This window comes from Trichoplax adhaerens, genomic scaffold (assembly GCF_000150275.1).
Source record: "Trichoplax adhaerens TRIADscaffold_23 genomic scaffold, whole genome shotgun sequence".
In the NCBI taxonomy this organism is placed as follows: Eukaryota; Metazoa; Placozoa; class Uniplacotomia; order Trichoplacea; family Trichoplacidae; genus Trichoplax; species Trichoplax adhaerens.
Window position 1 is genome coordinate 509,322 of NW_002060964.1, and position 15,726 is coordinate 525,047.

At 31.6% G+C, this 15,726-nt stretch overlaps 1 protein-coding gene across 1 annotated transcript; it reads left to right on the plus strand.

Moving 5' to 3' along the window:
• Window positions 1-8,335: 8,335 nt before the first annotated feature.
• TRIADDRAFT_61363 (uncharacterized protein) lies at window positions 8,336-13,911 on the plus strand (the record flags this gene model as incomplete). The annotated part of the gene is made up of 10 exons (XM_002117280.1): window positions 8,336-8,372; window positions 8,927-8,977; window positions 9,885-9,973; window positions 10,152-10,200; window positions 10,712-10,836; window positions 10,945-11,059; window positions 12,166-12,251; window positions 12,949-13,151; window positions 13,321-13,394; window positions 13,814-13,911. 10 exons carry the CDS (start codon window positions 8,336-8,338, stop codon window positions 13,909-13,911), a joined length of 927 nt encoding a protein of 308 aa, XP_002117316.1.
• Between the last annotated feature and the right edge of the window lie 1,815 nt (window positions 13,912-15,726).

The following is a 15,726-nucleotide window of genomic DNA, read 5'->3' on the forward strand; positions in this document are numbered from 1 at the left end:
TAGTGTAGTAGATTGGCTATAATTTACAATTAATTTATTAAATTAAGTACAAACGACTTTTTAATGGCATATCTAAGTAGTACTTCACTTCGTATTGCTATTCTATCATAATTTAAAAACACATAACTACTGTATTATTTGCAATCACTGCAGCTATTTTGTAACGTAACACCTAAAACTAAAATCTGAATGATCAGTTGTGTAGATGAAAATGTATTGCTAGTCAAGTCAATATAGATCCGATGCAACCTAAAGTTATTTCAAAAGAGCTATCATACAAAATATCACGCTTTACTCAGATAAATTAGCTAGTCAAGTATACAATATAAGATGTAAGCTTATTTGCTTTTGAAAAGTACTGGTAATTAGGTCGATCTAAAATAAATATAGATCATAAACCTCATTTAACAATAGTGATTATAAATGATATTTTGTTTTTGCAGGTAAAAATTTTGCAAACAGTGAGTTAGTTGATGCTTGATCTTCGTATGAATAATATTTAAGCAGATAACCATAACTGATACAACTTTGGATATTAATGACAATATCCATCGACACTAGCAGAAAAAATTTTCTGCTATCGCAAAACATCTCATGAAGCTATTAAAGCTAAACTGTATTTCAATCTATGATCCTTAGACGGGTTCAAGCGCGACTTAGCGAATCGGCAGGAGCAATGACCTATTTCTTCCTTGCTACTGGAGTCAATGTAGGTACAGCGTTTTCATTTGTTCTAGCTATAATAGTCTAGCCTCTAAATATAATCAAATTTGCCATACTGGATAAGCCTTGTCATGGAGAAAGTTTATTAAACACCTTATTTATATACAAATACGAAAACGATTGCTGATAAATGAGATAGCTGATGAATTTCAATGCAGAGCTAAATCTTGATTATTATTGCATCGGTATCGAGTAGTAAATTTAAATTACATATCATTATGACAGTATTTGCTATTTTAAAATAATATAATGCGAAATAATTAAGCCATATCCAATATTATATCTAAAAAATATACTGTATATTTATCTGGCATAAAACTTGCTAATCATTTCTATCTCAATTCTTGGGATTTAAATTATTTTATATGATACTTTTGCTACAGTAATTATAACAATATCCATCCTTACATATTATACGAAATATGATTGAATCTATAAAATTTTCCTCAGTGTATTGCCATTTAGCTCAAATATCTCTAATGTACAGTATATCTTGTACTTTAACGTCATATTCCGATGATGTATGTTTAATTTACGTTTTACTTTATGTCAATTCCTTAAATAAAAGCGTTCAAAAGTGTATTCTGTATAGGATGCTGTCACAAAACAGCTTTCGTGATCGTACCTAAACTAGTCTATCTACTCTTATGATTCTCCGACTAACTCCGGAGATCCTTAGTAAGGGAAACTAACTTATTCCTATACTATAGTAATCGAGTCAATCGATAGGTTTAGGTTAATAAATATATTTATTACTAGCCCGTTTACGTTTGTCAATTCTATTACCCGTTAGTAATTATTTGTGTAGCTGAGAGTTAGATCAGCTGCGATAAGTCTCCTAAGTCAGTTGGGGACAAGAGTACTAATGGCGTTAGTGTTTAAGACCAGTTTACAAAGGCTTAATTGTAACAAGGAGATAACCAGCATCCTGCACCGAGAACTGAGGGCTTCTTCACATTTATTATTTTCGTTGAAAAGGCCTATTAGCGGCTATAACCAGAATTCCCCTTTCGTGTGAACTTGTAGTAAAAGTATCCCACAATATCATTCTCTTAGTCAAAAGGGAATCTAAGAAAAGGCTTACAAAATTTTAGAATAGTAAAGTAATAATCTACTGTAAAGTTTTCCGAGTTCATAGTGAAGTCAAGTCCTATCTAAACTGATCTTTGCATCTCTTAAATACATTTGGTTAATTCCATTTACGAATCATAAGCTAAAATCAGACTTATGTCATCAAATAGAATATTTCACCTTAAATAGACCATCACTATCTTCTTCAATTCAAATCATTCTACTTAAAATATTACTAGTCTTTTCTTAATGTACCACACCTTTCGGTGTTGAGCATCTTCACTTATGCAGTATATAAGGTCACACAAATCTTGTGGTATTGCATCGTTTCAGCTAGCTAATATTTGTAATCATCAATTCTAATATGTAGTTTGCAAACATCTAACATTAGCATCACAGTAATATCTATTCTTAGAAACCTATCTCTATCAAATATTGCCTTTAATATAATCAATTATGGAAAGCATCACAACAGGACTCCATTGCTGCTATGGCATGACCTGTCATGTTGCTGCTTAGTAAATACCTAGTTCAACCTATTTTCCAGATATGGTTTTCAGTGTTATATAGCTCTGCTCAGAATATCAGCATTTCTACTAAAGACTAGTCATCTATGTAAGCATCATTGATCGGCGCATTCATGTATAAATTAAATCATAGCGTTTCGTTATTTATTTTAGCCACAGCTCCTAGCTATCGCTAGTTTAAAGGCTAAGTTACTTCAGAGATTGGAATACACAAATATGATGACGAGATTGTTCCAAAAGTAATCATAAGCCTTAATAGCAAGAGGGAAATCATACTCAATCAAATGCTGTAGTAAACCGTGCCTTATGAAGTTAATAACTGTTATGATAATGCATAACCTAATCTTTAATTTCTTAATCCTGGTATTCCAACTTTAGTTTTAAAAATGGCTTGTTTCAGTTAAAGTTCCCTCATGTGAAGGTATGCTAGCCATGTCTAGTTGAATAACGTCCTTATTTAAGATTAATCTAATTGGATGTTTTAGAGAATCAGCAAGCAAGACAATAAAATTACAATTAAGGTCAAATTTGATCTTAAAATTCCCAAATTGGTTGAAAGTTAAAATTTCATACACACCGCATTAAGTCGTGGTTTAAAGATATTCTTAACAAGCTTCTCTGTACATAACATTCCTGCAGTATCTGGGATTACCTTAATCAAAATTTCAAAGCTTGATTTTACTATTCTTTACCCAATTTTTATTTTAAAGTTTAGCTTAACAGGATATGCGCATATGTTTAATGCTTATTAAAATCAAAATCAAAAGTTATTATGAAAGGCATTGTCTGCATGCTTTGCCTTCGAAAGCTATATATGAAATGCGAACTTCAGGATGGAAAATCTAGCAGTAGTTCTATAATTGCCCTTCCTTAGGATATAGATATTTGTAAAATGGGGCATAATCAGTATCTTATGACAAGAACTGAAGGCTTCTATACATTTGCTCTTCTTCAGTTATGAGTTTGAAAGCTCAATCACATCAATATATCGACTAATTCATCCACTGCTAATATTTTCATACCACTACACGAAGCATCAATCGGAAATAAATATTTCATTAATCGGGGACATTAGTTGATTTTAAATTTAATCTCTATAGTTGGATATCCAAATGTAGCTTATATATGATAGCAAAAGTGATGGAGGTTCGAAGAGTCAGCGGACGTGGACTTAGCAGCCATTTACAAAATTAAACGAGGGATTCTGTTAGGAAATTAATACACTATTGTAGATAGTAACAGTTACATGTTGTGAAGTAACGTGCGTGGATACTAATACTCACAACCGAAAGTCACAAATCTGAGATAGAAATCATCATTATTTCTAGCCTTTGAGATAAAACACATGTAGAGAACAGGATTTTAGAATTAGATACGACATTTACCATTAGAGACATATGTGCTATGCTGTAGGACGCTAGCCATATCTAGTTTAATAGTATTCGTTTGATACTTATTACGTCACTACGTTTCCTAAATTATAGAGTTTAAGAAAGTATTGTTACTGACAATGTTTTAGTGTTACAGTATAGGAAATGCTAGGATTTATAGCACTTACAAGAGTAGGAATTAATATCCAATAGTAAATCTATATTACTCTTATTTTTAATAAAAAAGGAAAGCTATGAACGTTATTTGTAATATGATACAGCTATTAGCCAATAAGGCTTGTGATTACGTACGTAATTTAGATAAAATTATTCTTTATAAATAAGTTTATCTTTTTATCTAATTACATTATTCAGGTGTATCTGGTATTTTATTGCTAAGATAAACAGTTATTTATGAGTGTATTTATTGGTTTAAATCAGTTGATTTTTGAGCGAGAACAGCGAGTCGCGAGTTACTGAATAAAGCTCTTTTGTGGATTATAGTACAGCGAGCCTTTTAAAATGGTAGTTCTTAGGTGTTAAAGTATCAGTACTATATTCTTACTAGATCTTTCGGCAGATCAGTGTAGTAATTTGTAGAAGTAACTCAAAGCAAATGCTTTACGTTAGACTAGTAAACTTATCAGGAAGTGATCCGTGACAATACCTCATTATTAATCTAACATGGCGATATTAGATAATTATCAAGCGAGATGATTAAATTCCAGAATGGGAAAAAATAGATCTCAAAATTCTCAAATTGACCAATTATTACAATATCATTGCATTGTTATTTAAAGATGTTCTAGACAAACCTGTAATTTAGCAAAATGTAACTACTAAAAGGACTTTAGAAGAATGATTGAATCATCTAAAGTTGCCTGCTTACATACTTTTCGTAGCACCTGCATTCAAAATGCAAGAGAATAATAACCAGTTTTAGTGCAAATTTAGATGGATGAAGATAGCTATGTTATTGACTTATATCGGTTTTCATGTCAGTGGCAAAAGCATCGCAGGCTGCAGTAATTTATAAATAGTAAAAACAATTGTTAAACTAAAATAGTAATCTATATTATTCTATGAAGAAATAGGGTAGTTAAGCCTAATCAGTCCTCTATCATTCCCCTAGGGACATGGTCACACGGACACACAAAAATTGATAAGATTCTAAGTAAACTATGTCAAGCCAATCCAATTTATACATCAAACATCATTCTCAAACGTTGAAGATGGATTTTTTTCAAGTATATTGAATCGATATTACACAAATTTAAATTGAATTGCTGTATATAAAATGTTTGTGAGCAAAGACGTCGATCGGGGATGAGATGATTTCCAGTTTACAAGAGAAATGATCGTCTTACGTATTATAGTAAAGCTGTGGTCATCTATAAATCTACAGCGTTTTGAGAACCAATTTCCCTAGAGTATTCCATCTCCATAGTCTATATATTCCAAATAATCTGCGTCATTTCCCTTAAGTATAATTTCTTAAGATCTGTATAATAATGAAGTGACAGCCGATTACGGCAAGTAGTATTATTCATTCGGAGTAAACTCAATAAAAAATCATTAGTGAAGTGCTTAGCATGGTAATGATGCTTTTATATCGAGTTTACGACAGTTGATTTCAAAGATTTGATGATCGAAGATCATGACAGCATGAAATCATTAAGGATGACAGCTTAATAGAGATTTTCCAACTGGAAAATTCCTATTCCGAACCTTTGCCTGCTAATCTGTGTCAACTTGAATGATAGCCTATTGAACTAGCGATTGATTATTAGCACCGTTTTTGGATCAAAGTATAATATCCAACTGACTTAGCAAAATCTAATCTAGTTAAGAAGTAGAACTGCCAATCGTTGTACCAAAGCTTCAGAAATTATGGAAACTAAACCACCTGACAGGTAGAACTAGCGATGATGATAATACAAAAATAATGTTGGCTTTATTTAGATAAAATATGTCTAACTTCTTCATCTTTGGCAGCGGATAAGATTGAGTTCAATCCTAGCCTTGAGCAACGCTTTGTTATTTCTTGATAGACCGGTTAATTCTTCTAATGACTGTTAGGAAATAGAGTCCAATAACCGATTAAATAATTCGCAGATAACGTTCAATTTATTCTTTACCTTTGATATAACAGTTGCTATTCTGTGTCTGTTATATCCAATTCTAAGAATGGAATAATCCATTTCCAGTCATAGAACTGTTTGTGATAAATATCCATTGTAGCATATCCTAAAGTCATCTGATTGATTACAGACTAGGGGTATGCTAGTACGAAAATGGAAAAGCAGACAAACCGCAGCTTGTTCTAACTATTTAGTATTACCGTCACGGAATAGAAATTCTCTTCTTATGATTTTAATAACATACTATTTCTATTCTAACACTGAAATAGTCAATAATTTATCTCCCAAATGTAAAGGATGTAATCGTCTACAGTACAGTATGTATTAATTTTTTGGGTGAATATTACAGTAGCAAACTTAGATTACCTAAACTAGGGACAGCTAGATCTCAGACTGAACTCCCTCTCGAAGCTATAGTTATCGCTACTAAATTATCTACTAAAACTACTGGACTATTCTAACGACTAAATATGCGAGTAGCATCTTTGACGTTAATGATCTCCTGCAGGCTGGTGCCGGTATCTTACTATTGATCATCGAATTTTTCCGTTTTTCCGTTGTCCGCTCGTTATTTTATGATATTTTAATAATTTCTATTAGTGTTTGTATTATCCAAATGGCTTGAATTAATTTGAGGGTTTATACTGTAGGCATTTCTGGCCAGTATATAACATAAAAACGATTCGTTTTTATACCGTAAAATAATAGAAAAGTTTAATCTTACGCCATAGTTTTCTTACCGTATATGCCTATTTCACCTGTAGAAGCTTTATTTACTGAGATTGGAGATCAATTTAGTGTTTTCAAGTACATCAATCAAAGATCAACTATCGCAGCTAGTTATTATTCAGATCAAGATAGTGGTGATCACTACTATTAGACCCTCTGTCGTTTTTCTTCAAGTGTAATAGAACCAGTTCACATGCTCATGGATATAGAGCAAAAATTTTTGATTATTACATACATTAAATGATCTATATGGAGATCTAAATAAAACACAATCAGTAAAACAGGTGATACACCACTGTCTTAATGTATCGATAAGCTGGATTCGAGTTCCTCTCTAAATCAAATCATCTCGTTTTACTTTATAAACTACGCTGTTTAATTCATTTCCAAATCCACATTTCTCAACACAGCAGGTGCCTAACTTCATAAAATTCGAACAAAATCGCATAGGTACTAATACTATTGGAACTGCTATCTAATATTATTCCTTAGAATAACTTAGTAGCCAATTATAGTTAATACTTATTCAGATATCGCTATACACTACCATCATCTCATGAATAATTCATATTATTTCATTATTTCCATTATTATCTATCAATCTTAATTCTCATACCATATTTGTTAAGCATATCTGATTCTAATGAATTAGCCAACAAAATTAAAATCATTAACTCCATCTCCAGTGAGTAATATCTATACTCCAATCATAAACGGCATTCAAAAATGATTTTCTTTTGAAACTCATGGAAAACTCGATACTTGGATAAGGATAATCTTAACTAAGAATTTTGATCGTTTTACATAATAGGAGTATTTTCAATCGATTTACAATTTAGTTACTAATTCAATTTTATTTTTATTTCAGGTACTACATAGTTTATTTCTTATTACTTATTCTTGGGATTACTACTACCTTGCCAATGCACATATTTTATACTGCATCAACGGTAAGGGAATATTCATTATCATTTTTCAATGGATTTGCTCAGCAGTCGGAAATAGTGCTGATTAATGTGATTTACTTCTTCAATTAATTTATGTGAACATCTGCTGACGCAGTACTTTTCAGCTCAGTTGGAAGGAACACCATATCAGCATGTTATCGAGAATTATATGATGTTAGCTTATAGCTTACCTACTATAATTGTTGGCGCAGTGAATATTATGCTGCTTCGAAGGTAAGCGGGCTTTGAAATTAATCGCTATCGATTTTGATAATCATAGCTTTAAATCTATCCTATCAGCAAATGATCAACAGCTAAGGCGCATATAATATATATATTTTATTCTTGCTCTAGAATTGATGTAAGAAAGCGTATTATATTCTCTCTATCAGTTCTCATAGTCTCTTTTATAGCTACGACTGTCCTGGCCAAATTGAACACATCCAACTGTAAGTGTAGTTAAGCAAAATTCTCACAGTTTACAATCCAATCCAACGGTATTGTTACCACTATCAGTGAAAGAACTCTCGAATTACTGAGTGCGCCCGATTATGTATTGTGGTGTATGATTTTCGATAGATAGTCGCGGTAAAGGGTATTAGACATTCAAATACTAATTGGGGATTTCACTTCAATTCTAACTGTCAGCAAAGTTGAACGCAAACTTTATTTATAAATCAGTCAATTCAAAGTAATTCCATGCAAACATTAGTTATCGGTCCATAAATAAAATTATAAAAATTACGCTCGTATCTATTGAAAATATATAAAGCGTCGTAGATAAAGTAATACTAGCACATTTCTAGATTAGTAATCTTAAGGAAACCATGTTACGATATCTATGCAAAATTTGCTGCATAACAGGTATATTAATTAGTTTATCTATTGTTTAGAGATGGTTTAGCTCATTTTTAAATGATTTTTGATAACGCAAGTTGTGATGTAATTGTAATGTCTAGTATGCGGCGATCAGCTTAGGACTGTACTAATAAAATTATCGTATGGTTGATTAGGATTATCTTACCCTTGTTATAAATTACTTTAATAATTAGGACAGTAATTTAAACCATTTCATTGGAATAGGTAGACTTTGATTATAACCTTTTCCTACACTATAACTTGCGAATTAATTAATTTACGTCGTAAGACTTTAAAATCGTTATTTCTAACCTAAGGTATCCTCTCTCAAATGCATTTTAAACCAGATGGCTAAAATTTGGATAATACTCATGTTAATAATTCTATAATCGATGCAGTCAGTAATCGTTATAATTTTTCAGCTCGAATCACTGCTTTAATTTGATAATTGCATGCAATTTCTAAAATGCTGGCATAAAATAACTTTGGTAAAAATTACTCAAGGGATAAATGCCGTATAAACTATAGATCAATTTATTCTTTTTCTACTTGTATTACAGGGAAATATACCTTTTTCGTTCTAACTCTAACGATCATCGTCCTGAGCAGCAGTAAGTAGGAAATGAATAATTGAGTAGCATCGACAAATTACCATAATGAATAGATATGGTTTCATTAAACCAAATAGATTCGTAGCTTTATAACCATGATTTTCTAAATCAATAAATAAGAGGTAACTAAAATCAATATGTTGCAATAGCTCATCGAATATGAGCGATAATCCTTAAAATGCTAAAAGATTAAAGTTCTAATACCTTAATCTTGTTACTTTATACGCGATATCAATATAGTTTATATATATATTACTTCCTGAATGTATTAATATAGCTTACAAGATAAAACCGTACATATTCACGATTTCACTTTAAACTAAGATTAGAACAAGATTACAGTTTTGAATGGTACCATTTGACTTCTTACTCTCATCCACTAGTTAATTCTATAGGTAATCATATGTGCCTATAAGATCAACTATTTTAGACTACTCTTGCCTTACAGTAGCTTAATCAGTGTGAGGCTGTTAACTGCCTATCAAAACTAAATGCGATAGCATCCTTTAGGACACGACGGTTTAATACGTAATATCTGCTGATTTTAATCCAGCTAATAGTACCATGTTCTACCTGCAGCACTAAGCAGTTTAGAAAAATCGTGATAGTCTTACATGTAAGTGATAATTCAGTGAGATTATGGCCTAATGCTCTTCTTCATATTATTTTGTTTGAAAGTGCCGAATAAATATTTCGTTTTCTTCAATTTTAGCCATCATCGATACGTCATAAGAAGTAGTTTATCTTGTACATTAATAATAAAAGCTAATAACTGCAAGGTCTTAAGCTCGTGATTGGGAGGATTAATATGCATCTATATTAGGCTTTAAATGTAGATTCCTTCTTAACCAACATTTGCTGTTCTATTCTCGCTCTATGCTCTTTTCCTGCAAATGAAACCATAAAGCATTTGGGGGTACAATTTATTGTGCAAGCCTTTTCGGATTGGTTAGCATTTTTCCTAAAGAATATTCGCAAGCCCTAATTATTGGGAATGTAAGAGATTTAAGACGCTTTAATACTATTATGGAAATAATTTTGTAATTAATGAACATTTAAAATTTACTACATTAAATTAGAATAAAGCTTTAATCACAGATTGGTGCTCATTTATTCCCTTTAGTTTGCGGCAGCGTATTAATAATAGAATACATTGCTTGAAACTTTCTTGTAGGCTCTATCCGGCATCTTTACTGCGCTAGCCAATATCATGTCTTTAGTCGGTATGATAGAAGTAATTACTGTCAATGAGGAAAAATATTTTCATCGTTGCAGACTAATATCACTTAATAGTAGTCAAAAGTTTTCTGCATCTATTCTAATACAAACTGCTTTCTAATCATTCCTTTAGTTACGCATTCTGCCAGGCGCAGCGGAGTGGGCTACTTTATTAGTGGAACTGCAATACTGGTGATAGCCATGATTATTCAACTAGTACTGGAGAAAAATGTCAGTTTTGAATGTACTATCTAGTCATAAGTTTTAGATAGCAACATGTAGTTTTGTTACGAGAACAAAGCTCAATTATAAAGTCTATAGAGTCGTAAATTAAATGTCATAAGTGATTTAAGCTTAATTTTCATCTTAGGTCTTCGCAAGATATTATATGAAAGCGCATCTAGAATACGGTCAGGATCTCATCAATTAATTTTAATAGGAGTAAAAATTTCGATTGATGATCATTATAATGAGTGGATAGTTATATAGTACAATTATTAAATGGATTCATGATAGATGTGCAGCAGAAAAAGAAATTGCTGGAAGATGATGAAGCACAACTCAGTGATACTGATGACGAAGATATGTATGTTCCATACGGAAATAATAAATTGAAGCGTCTACATTATGTTTTCATGAAGGTAATCCAGTATGCTAGCATAATAAACCGACAACTTTAGATATTGCAGCGGCTTATAATGGAAGAAGAATATTTTACCAATATAATCTATACCTTTATTTCTTTCTAGATATGGCCCATTGCATTAGCCGCATTCTGGTGTAATGTGATTTCCTTTTGTGTATTTCCAAGCGTCGTAACTCGTGGTATTTCTATTTATCGAAAAAGTAACACCTTATTAACAGGTATCTATGTTTATTACTGTAATAATAATGATTCAGTAATAAGACTAAGGTATCGGGCATGATATCAATCTTGGACTTTGGTATCTTCATAGAAACGATATAGTTGAGTTACTAGTAAGAGAATTAAATTATAAACAAGCTGCCACCATGGCTTTTGATACCATTAATCCCATCCTCTTTAAGGATGGTATCCTTTCCTTTATACTATAAAAGAAAAGAGAGTTTTGCATAGGATGGCTATAGAATCAAAGCAGAAAGGATATACCAATAAAGCATTACGTTAATGTGTGTAACTGTTAGTATTGAACGTCATCGTCACATTTAGAACTGCCACGGTCTTGATATTAAAAACTTATTCCATGAAAACCTCTGAATGCTATACTAAAGTAGTAAATACGCTGCCGTATTGTTTTTGCATGCACAGTGTAATAAATCAGTGCCTCGAAGATTGCGCTACTCTAAGATGGTATATGCTGTAATGATATAGCTTGTGATCCAGTTTTAATTGGACATTAAGCTGTTCAATAGTCATTAATATATTCCAGAGATTACGCAAATCTACCGCTCTCAATTGTGTCTATGCAATGTTATGTTATTAGCAGTTGATTTTTCGTTTATATTTCTGTCTCTATCATAACATAAGCACTCAGAGAAGTCTTAATGAAAGTAAATGTTACGATATCTCTGATCGTACGTGCTGTTTATACAAAGAGCAATACCAAAGCATTCCATAGTCTTACAGAAAACGCAAGGAAGAATTTCCAACTCTAAAAACACTTAATCGCTTTAAAAAAACACTTAAAATACTACTGTAAATTGCAAGCGACAGGCTCATGAAGCATTTAATACCGGTAATCCTCTGTATTAACGACATTATCTTATGGCTAAATCAAGCATCTTAGTTTCCGCTTTTGATAACTATCCATACTCAAACAGAAATGCCACTGAAATCTCTAACCCCGATACGTTATGAATATTATAAAAGGGATTTTTATTTTAATGTAAATAAAAAATTATATTGCACGTCTGTTAGATACAATATTATAGGTGTCAATCTAACTCGTATACTGTTGAAGTAATTTTATTTTTTTATTACATTATACCAGGTCCTCTATTTATACCTGTAACATGCTTTCTAATGGATGCTACTGCCGATATTGTTGGTCGAATTCTCTCCAGATGGATACTATTTGTAAGTTAAGGAATGCATTTATGACATTATTGATAAGGCATGAAAGATTATCCTTTAAAAAATGAGTCTAATAACATTGAATTAAAACTGCTTATATACATAATCTAAATTGTAGCAAACAAGTAATTTTCTGCAAATTTATGCTATAATATTTTTTATCAAACGCGCATCTTCTTCAAAGCAACAGTTACAATTGTAGATGATGTACTTAATTGATTAATTAATGGTGATTTCATTAGTTAAAACAACTTATTATTAATACATCAATATGCACTGATGAGGATGAAATGATACATTTGCAATGAGCTGATAAATTATTTACAAACTAAAATTAGAATTATAACGTTCATTACTAATCGTATAGCAAACTAGATCAGGCCAGATTTTTCATTGCAGTTCACGTCTTTAAACAATTCTTCCACATTTATGCCATATAATAGAATGAACCTTTATAAGTGTACAATAGCTAATATTAGCTAAGTAGCCAATTTGCTCCTTCATTTATTAAAATATATTTTACGATAAAGCTGCCATGATTAGTACCATTGATCAAACTTTAGCACGATATATTAGAATTAAGTTTGTATATAAAATTAAATGGCCACAAAAAATGATTTTATCAATTTCTTAATTAATCAGTAAAAGAACTTGATTGTTTTTAATTTCTATTTCATAACCTGAATGTAAATGGATCTAGCCTAGGCAAAATCAAGGGATATTGTTGCTTTTAATATCCTTATGCAGAGTTATCTTTATCCCACTCTTCCTTTATTGTAATATCCATCCACGAAAGCATCTGCCAGTAAAGATCTACAGCGATATCGCTTATATGGTATTGATTATGCTGTGTGGCTTTTCTCATGGGTATATAACTACGTTATGTACTATGTATGCGGGAAAGTAAGTTCCATATTTAGCTTAAAGTAGGTTCAACTTTGCATTTATAGCTATTCGTCATTTCACCAAATTTATTGATTATAAATGAGAAAATTTTAAAGATATTGCACATAAGATCATACCTTATCGAATTACTTAATCCTATCATGTAATTCTACAATATTATTTTTAGGCGAGTTCCACCTCAATTTAGCGAATCGGCAGGAGCAATTATCTATTATTTCGTTACTGTTGGGATTGCCGCAGGTACAGCGGCATCATTTGTAGCAGTTTCAATACTTTAGTTTATCGACATTATAGGATGCTAAAGATACTATATTTGATCTGTTGAAAATTTTTGTATTTCGTATTTATTTGAAAACTGAACATTTACCATATGAATGATAGAAAACAAGGCATAAGATATGATTACAGATTATGCCATGAAAGATTTCCTTGCATTTATCATAAAATCTATCAATAATTATATCTGAACTTTATATGAGAGAAGTAATATACTTTGATTTCAATAAATTTGCAAATATTAACGCAGTTTATAAATATATGATTGATTACTTATTGAGGGATTGATGATATCTATGACGACAAAGTTATAGTATCGAATAATAACTGGTTATCAAGATTATCTTACAATTATAAATCTCTACTTCCTGTACTGATGCCAGCCTTTCCTTCGAATATCTTGACACAGGCATCTGAAGTATGCAATTTCAATGACAACAAATCCTCAATGCCTACCCCATTAAGCAGCAATAGATCATAATCTCAGTATCATAACTATAGGTTAAAATAAATTTACAGATAGCTTGATGATTAAGCCTTCAAGGGCGTGAGAAGCCTCAATATATAGCACGTTATGAATGAAGTGGATTCGAGACATGAACCTCAATATCATCGTAACGAGATCTGTAGATAGCTCAATAACTTCATCTTGAAAGGTACAATAATCCTCAATGCAGATAAAATTCCTGTTTTCTTCAGGTTAGAGTCTCACTTTTGCTTGAGTGAACTTTTTATCCTATACTATTAGTTATGCTGTCTTGTTTACTACTTACTATACATATTATTTTTCTTCTCTTCATTTATTAACTAGCTAATTTCCTTATCACAAAATTGATATAGTAAAATTTATCTGAGTATGTTTACTATAGTTCTATGCAAGCCCTTAATCTAGCCGAATGCAACTACTAGAAGAACTTTAGGCGATTGATTAAATCATCTAAAATTGCCAGCTTATATACTTTTCGTAGCATCTGCAGCTGTAAGCACAAATTTGTATCAGCCAGTTTTAGGGCAAATTTAGATGAGTAGAAATAGTTAGGTTACTGGCTTTACATCAGTTACTGGGGAAATTGCTTTACAAGACGTTATAGATTGTTGATCACAAAGTTACTATGGTGAGATAATCGTTTCTCTTGCAAGCTGAAATTATCTAGTTACAGATCGGCGCCTGTGCTCACAAACATTTTACGAATAGCAATATAAATTGAATTTGTGAAGTATAGGTCTAATATCCTTGGAAAAGGTCCATTTTCAACGCGTAAGAATGGTATTCGATCTATAAAAGTGGATTGATGTGATGTAGTCGACTTACAATCTTAGAAATCTTTGATCGTCTATATCCCTAGGGGAACGACAGAGGATTGATTGCGTTAGGCTAAATTATTTCTTTATTGAATCTTGCTATAAATCATCGGGGCGTTATTCTAGAACACGTTTCCCGTGACTATTTAGTACTATCAGTTTACATCTCTATATAAAAGGACAATATTAAATGCCTGGATTTAAGAAATATGCTAGAGTTGCAGTATAATCTAAGTACGCTTCAAATTCAACTATAAATAGCTTGCCACCTTGGCTTTCGACACTGTTGATTAACCTAGTTTACGTGTGATATTAAAAATGTTTCATTAAATTTCTGATGGTGTATACCGTAATGATATAGTTTGTAATACTGTCTTAATTGGACATAATCCAGTCCAAAGTCATTGATACATTTAATAAATTACGCGAATCTACCGTTCTTAATTATATCTATGCGATTTTTATAATTCGCTATCGTGAATGATCTTACTGGAGGCAAATATCACTACATCTCTAATTGTATATACTGCCTATACAAAAAGTAATACAAAAGTATACTATGGTCTTACACGAAATGTGAGGAAAAATTTCCATCTCTAAAATCAGTTTCTCGCTTCTAAATGCATTTAAAGACATTACCATAGCGCCACAGGCAGCAGGATTATAGAGCATTTTATTTGAGCACCTATATATTTAATTACCTTTATAATCCTCTATTTTAGGGGCATTATTTTACGGCTAAATTACATAATTGATTTTCCGCTATTGATAGCTTCATACTCAGAAATATCACTTAAATCCCTAACTTCTGATACCTTATAATTATTATAAAACTGATTCTTATTTTACTGTAAATAGAATATTATATTGCACTACTAATAGAAATGATATTACAGATGTCCATCTAGCTCATACGTTGTTGATGTAATAATATTTTTCCACTATGTTATACCAAGTCATCTATTTATACCTGCAGTATGCTTTCTAATAGATG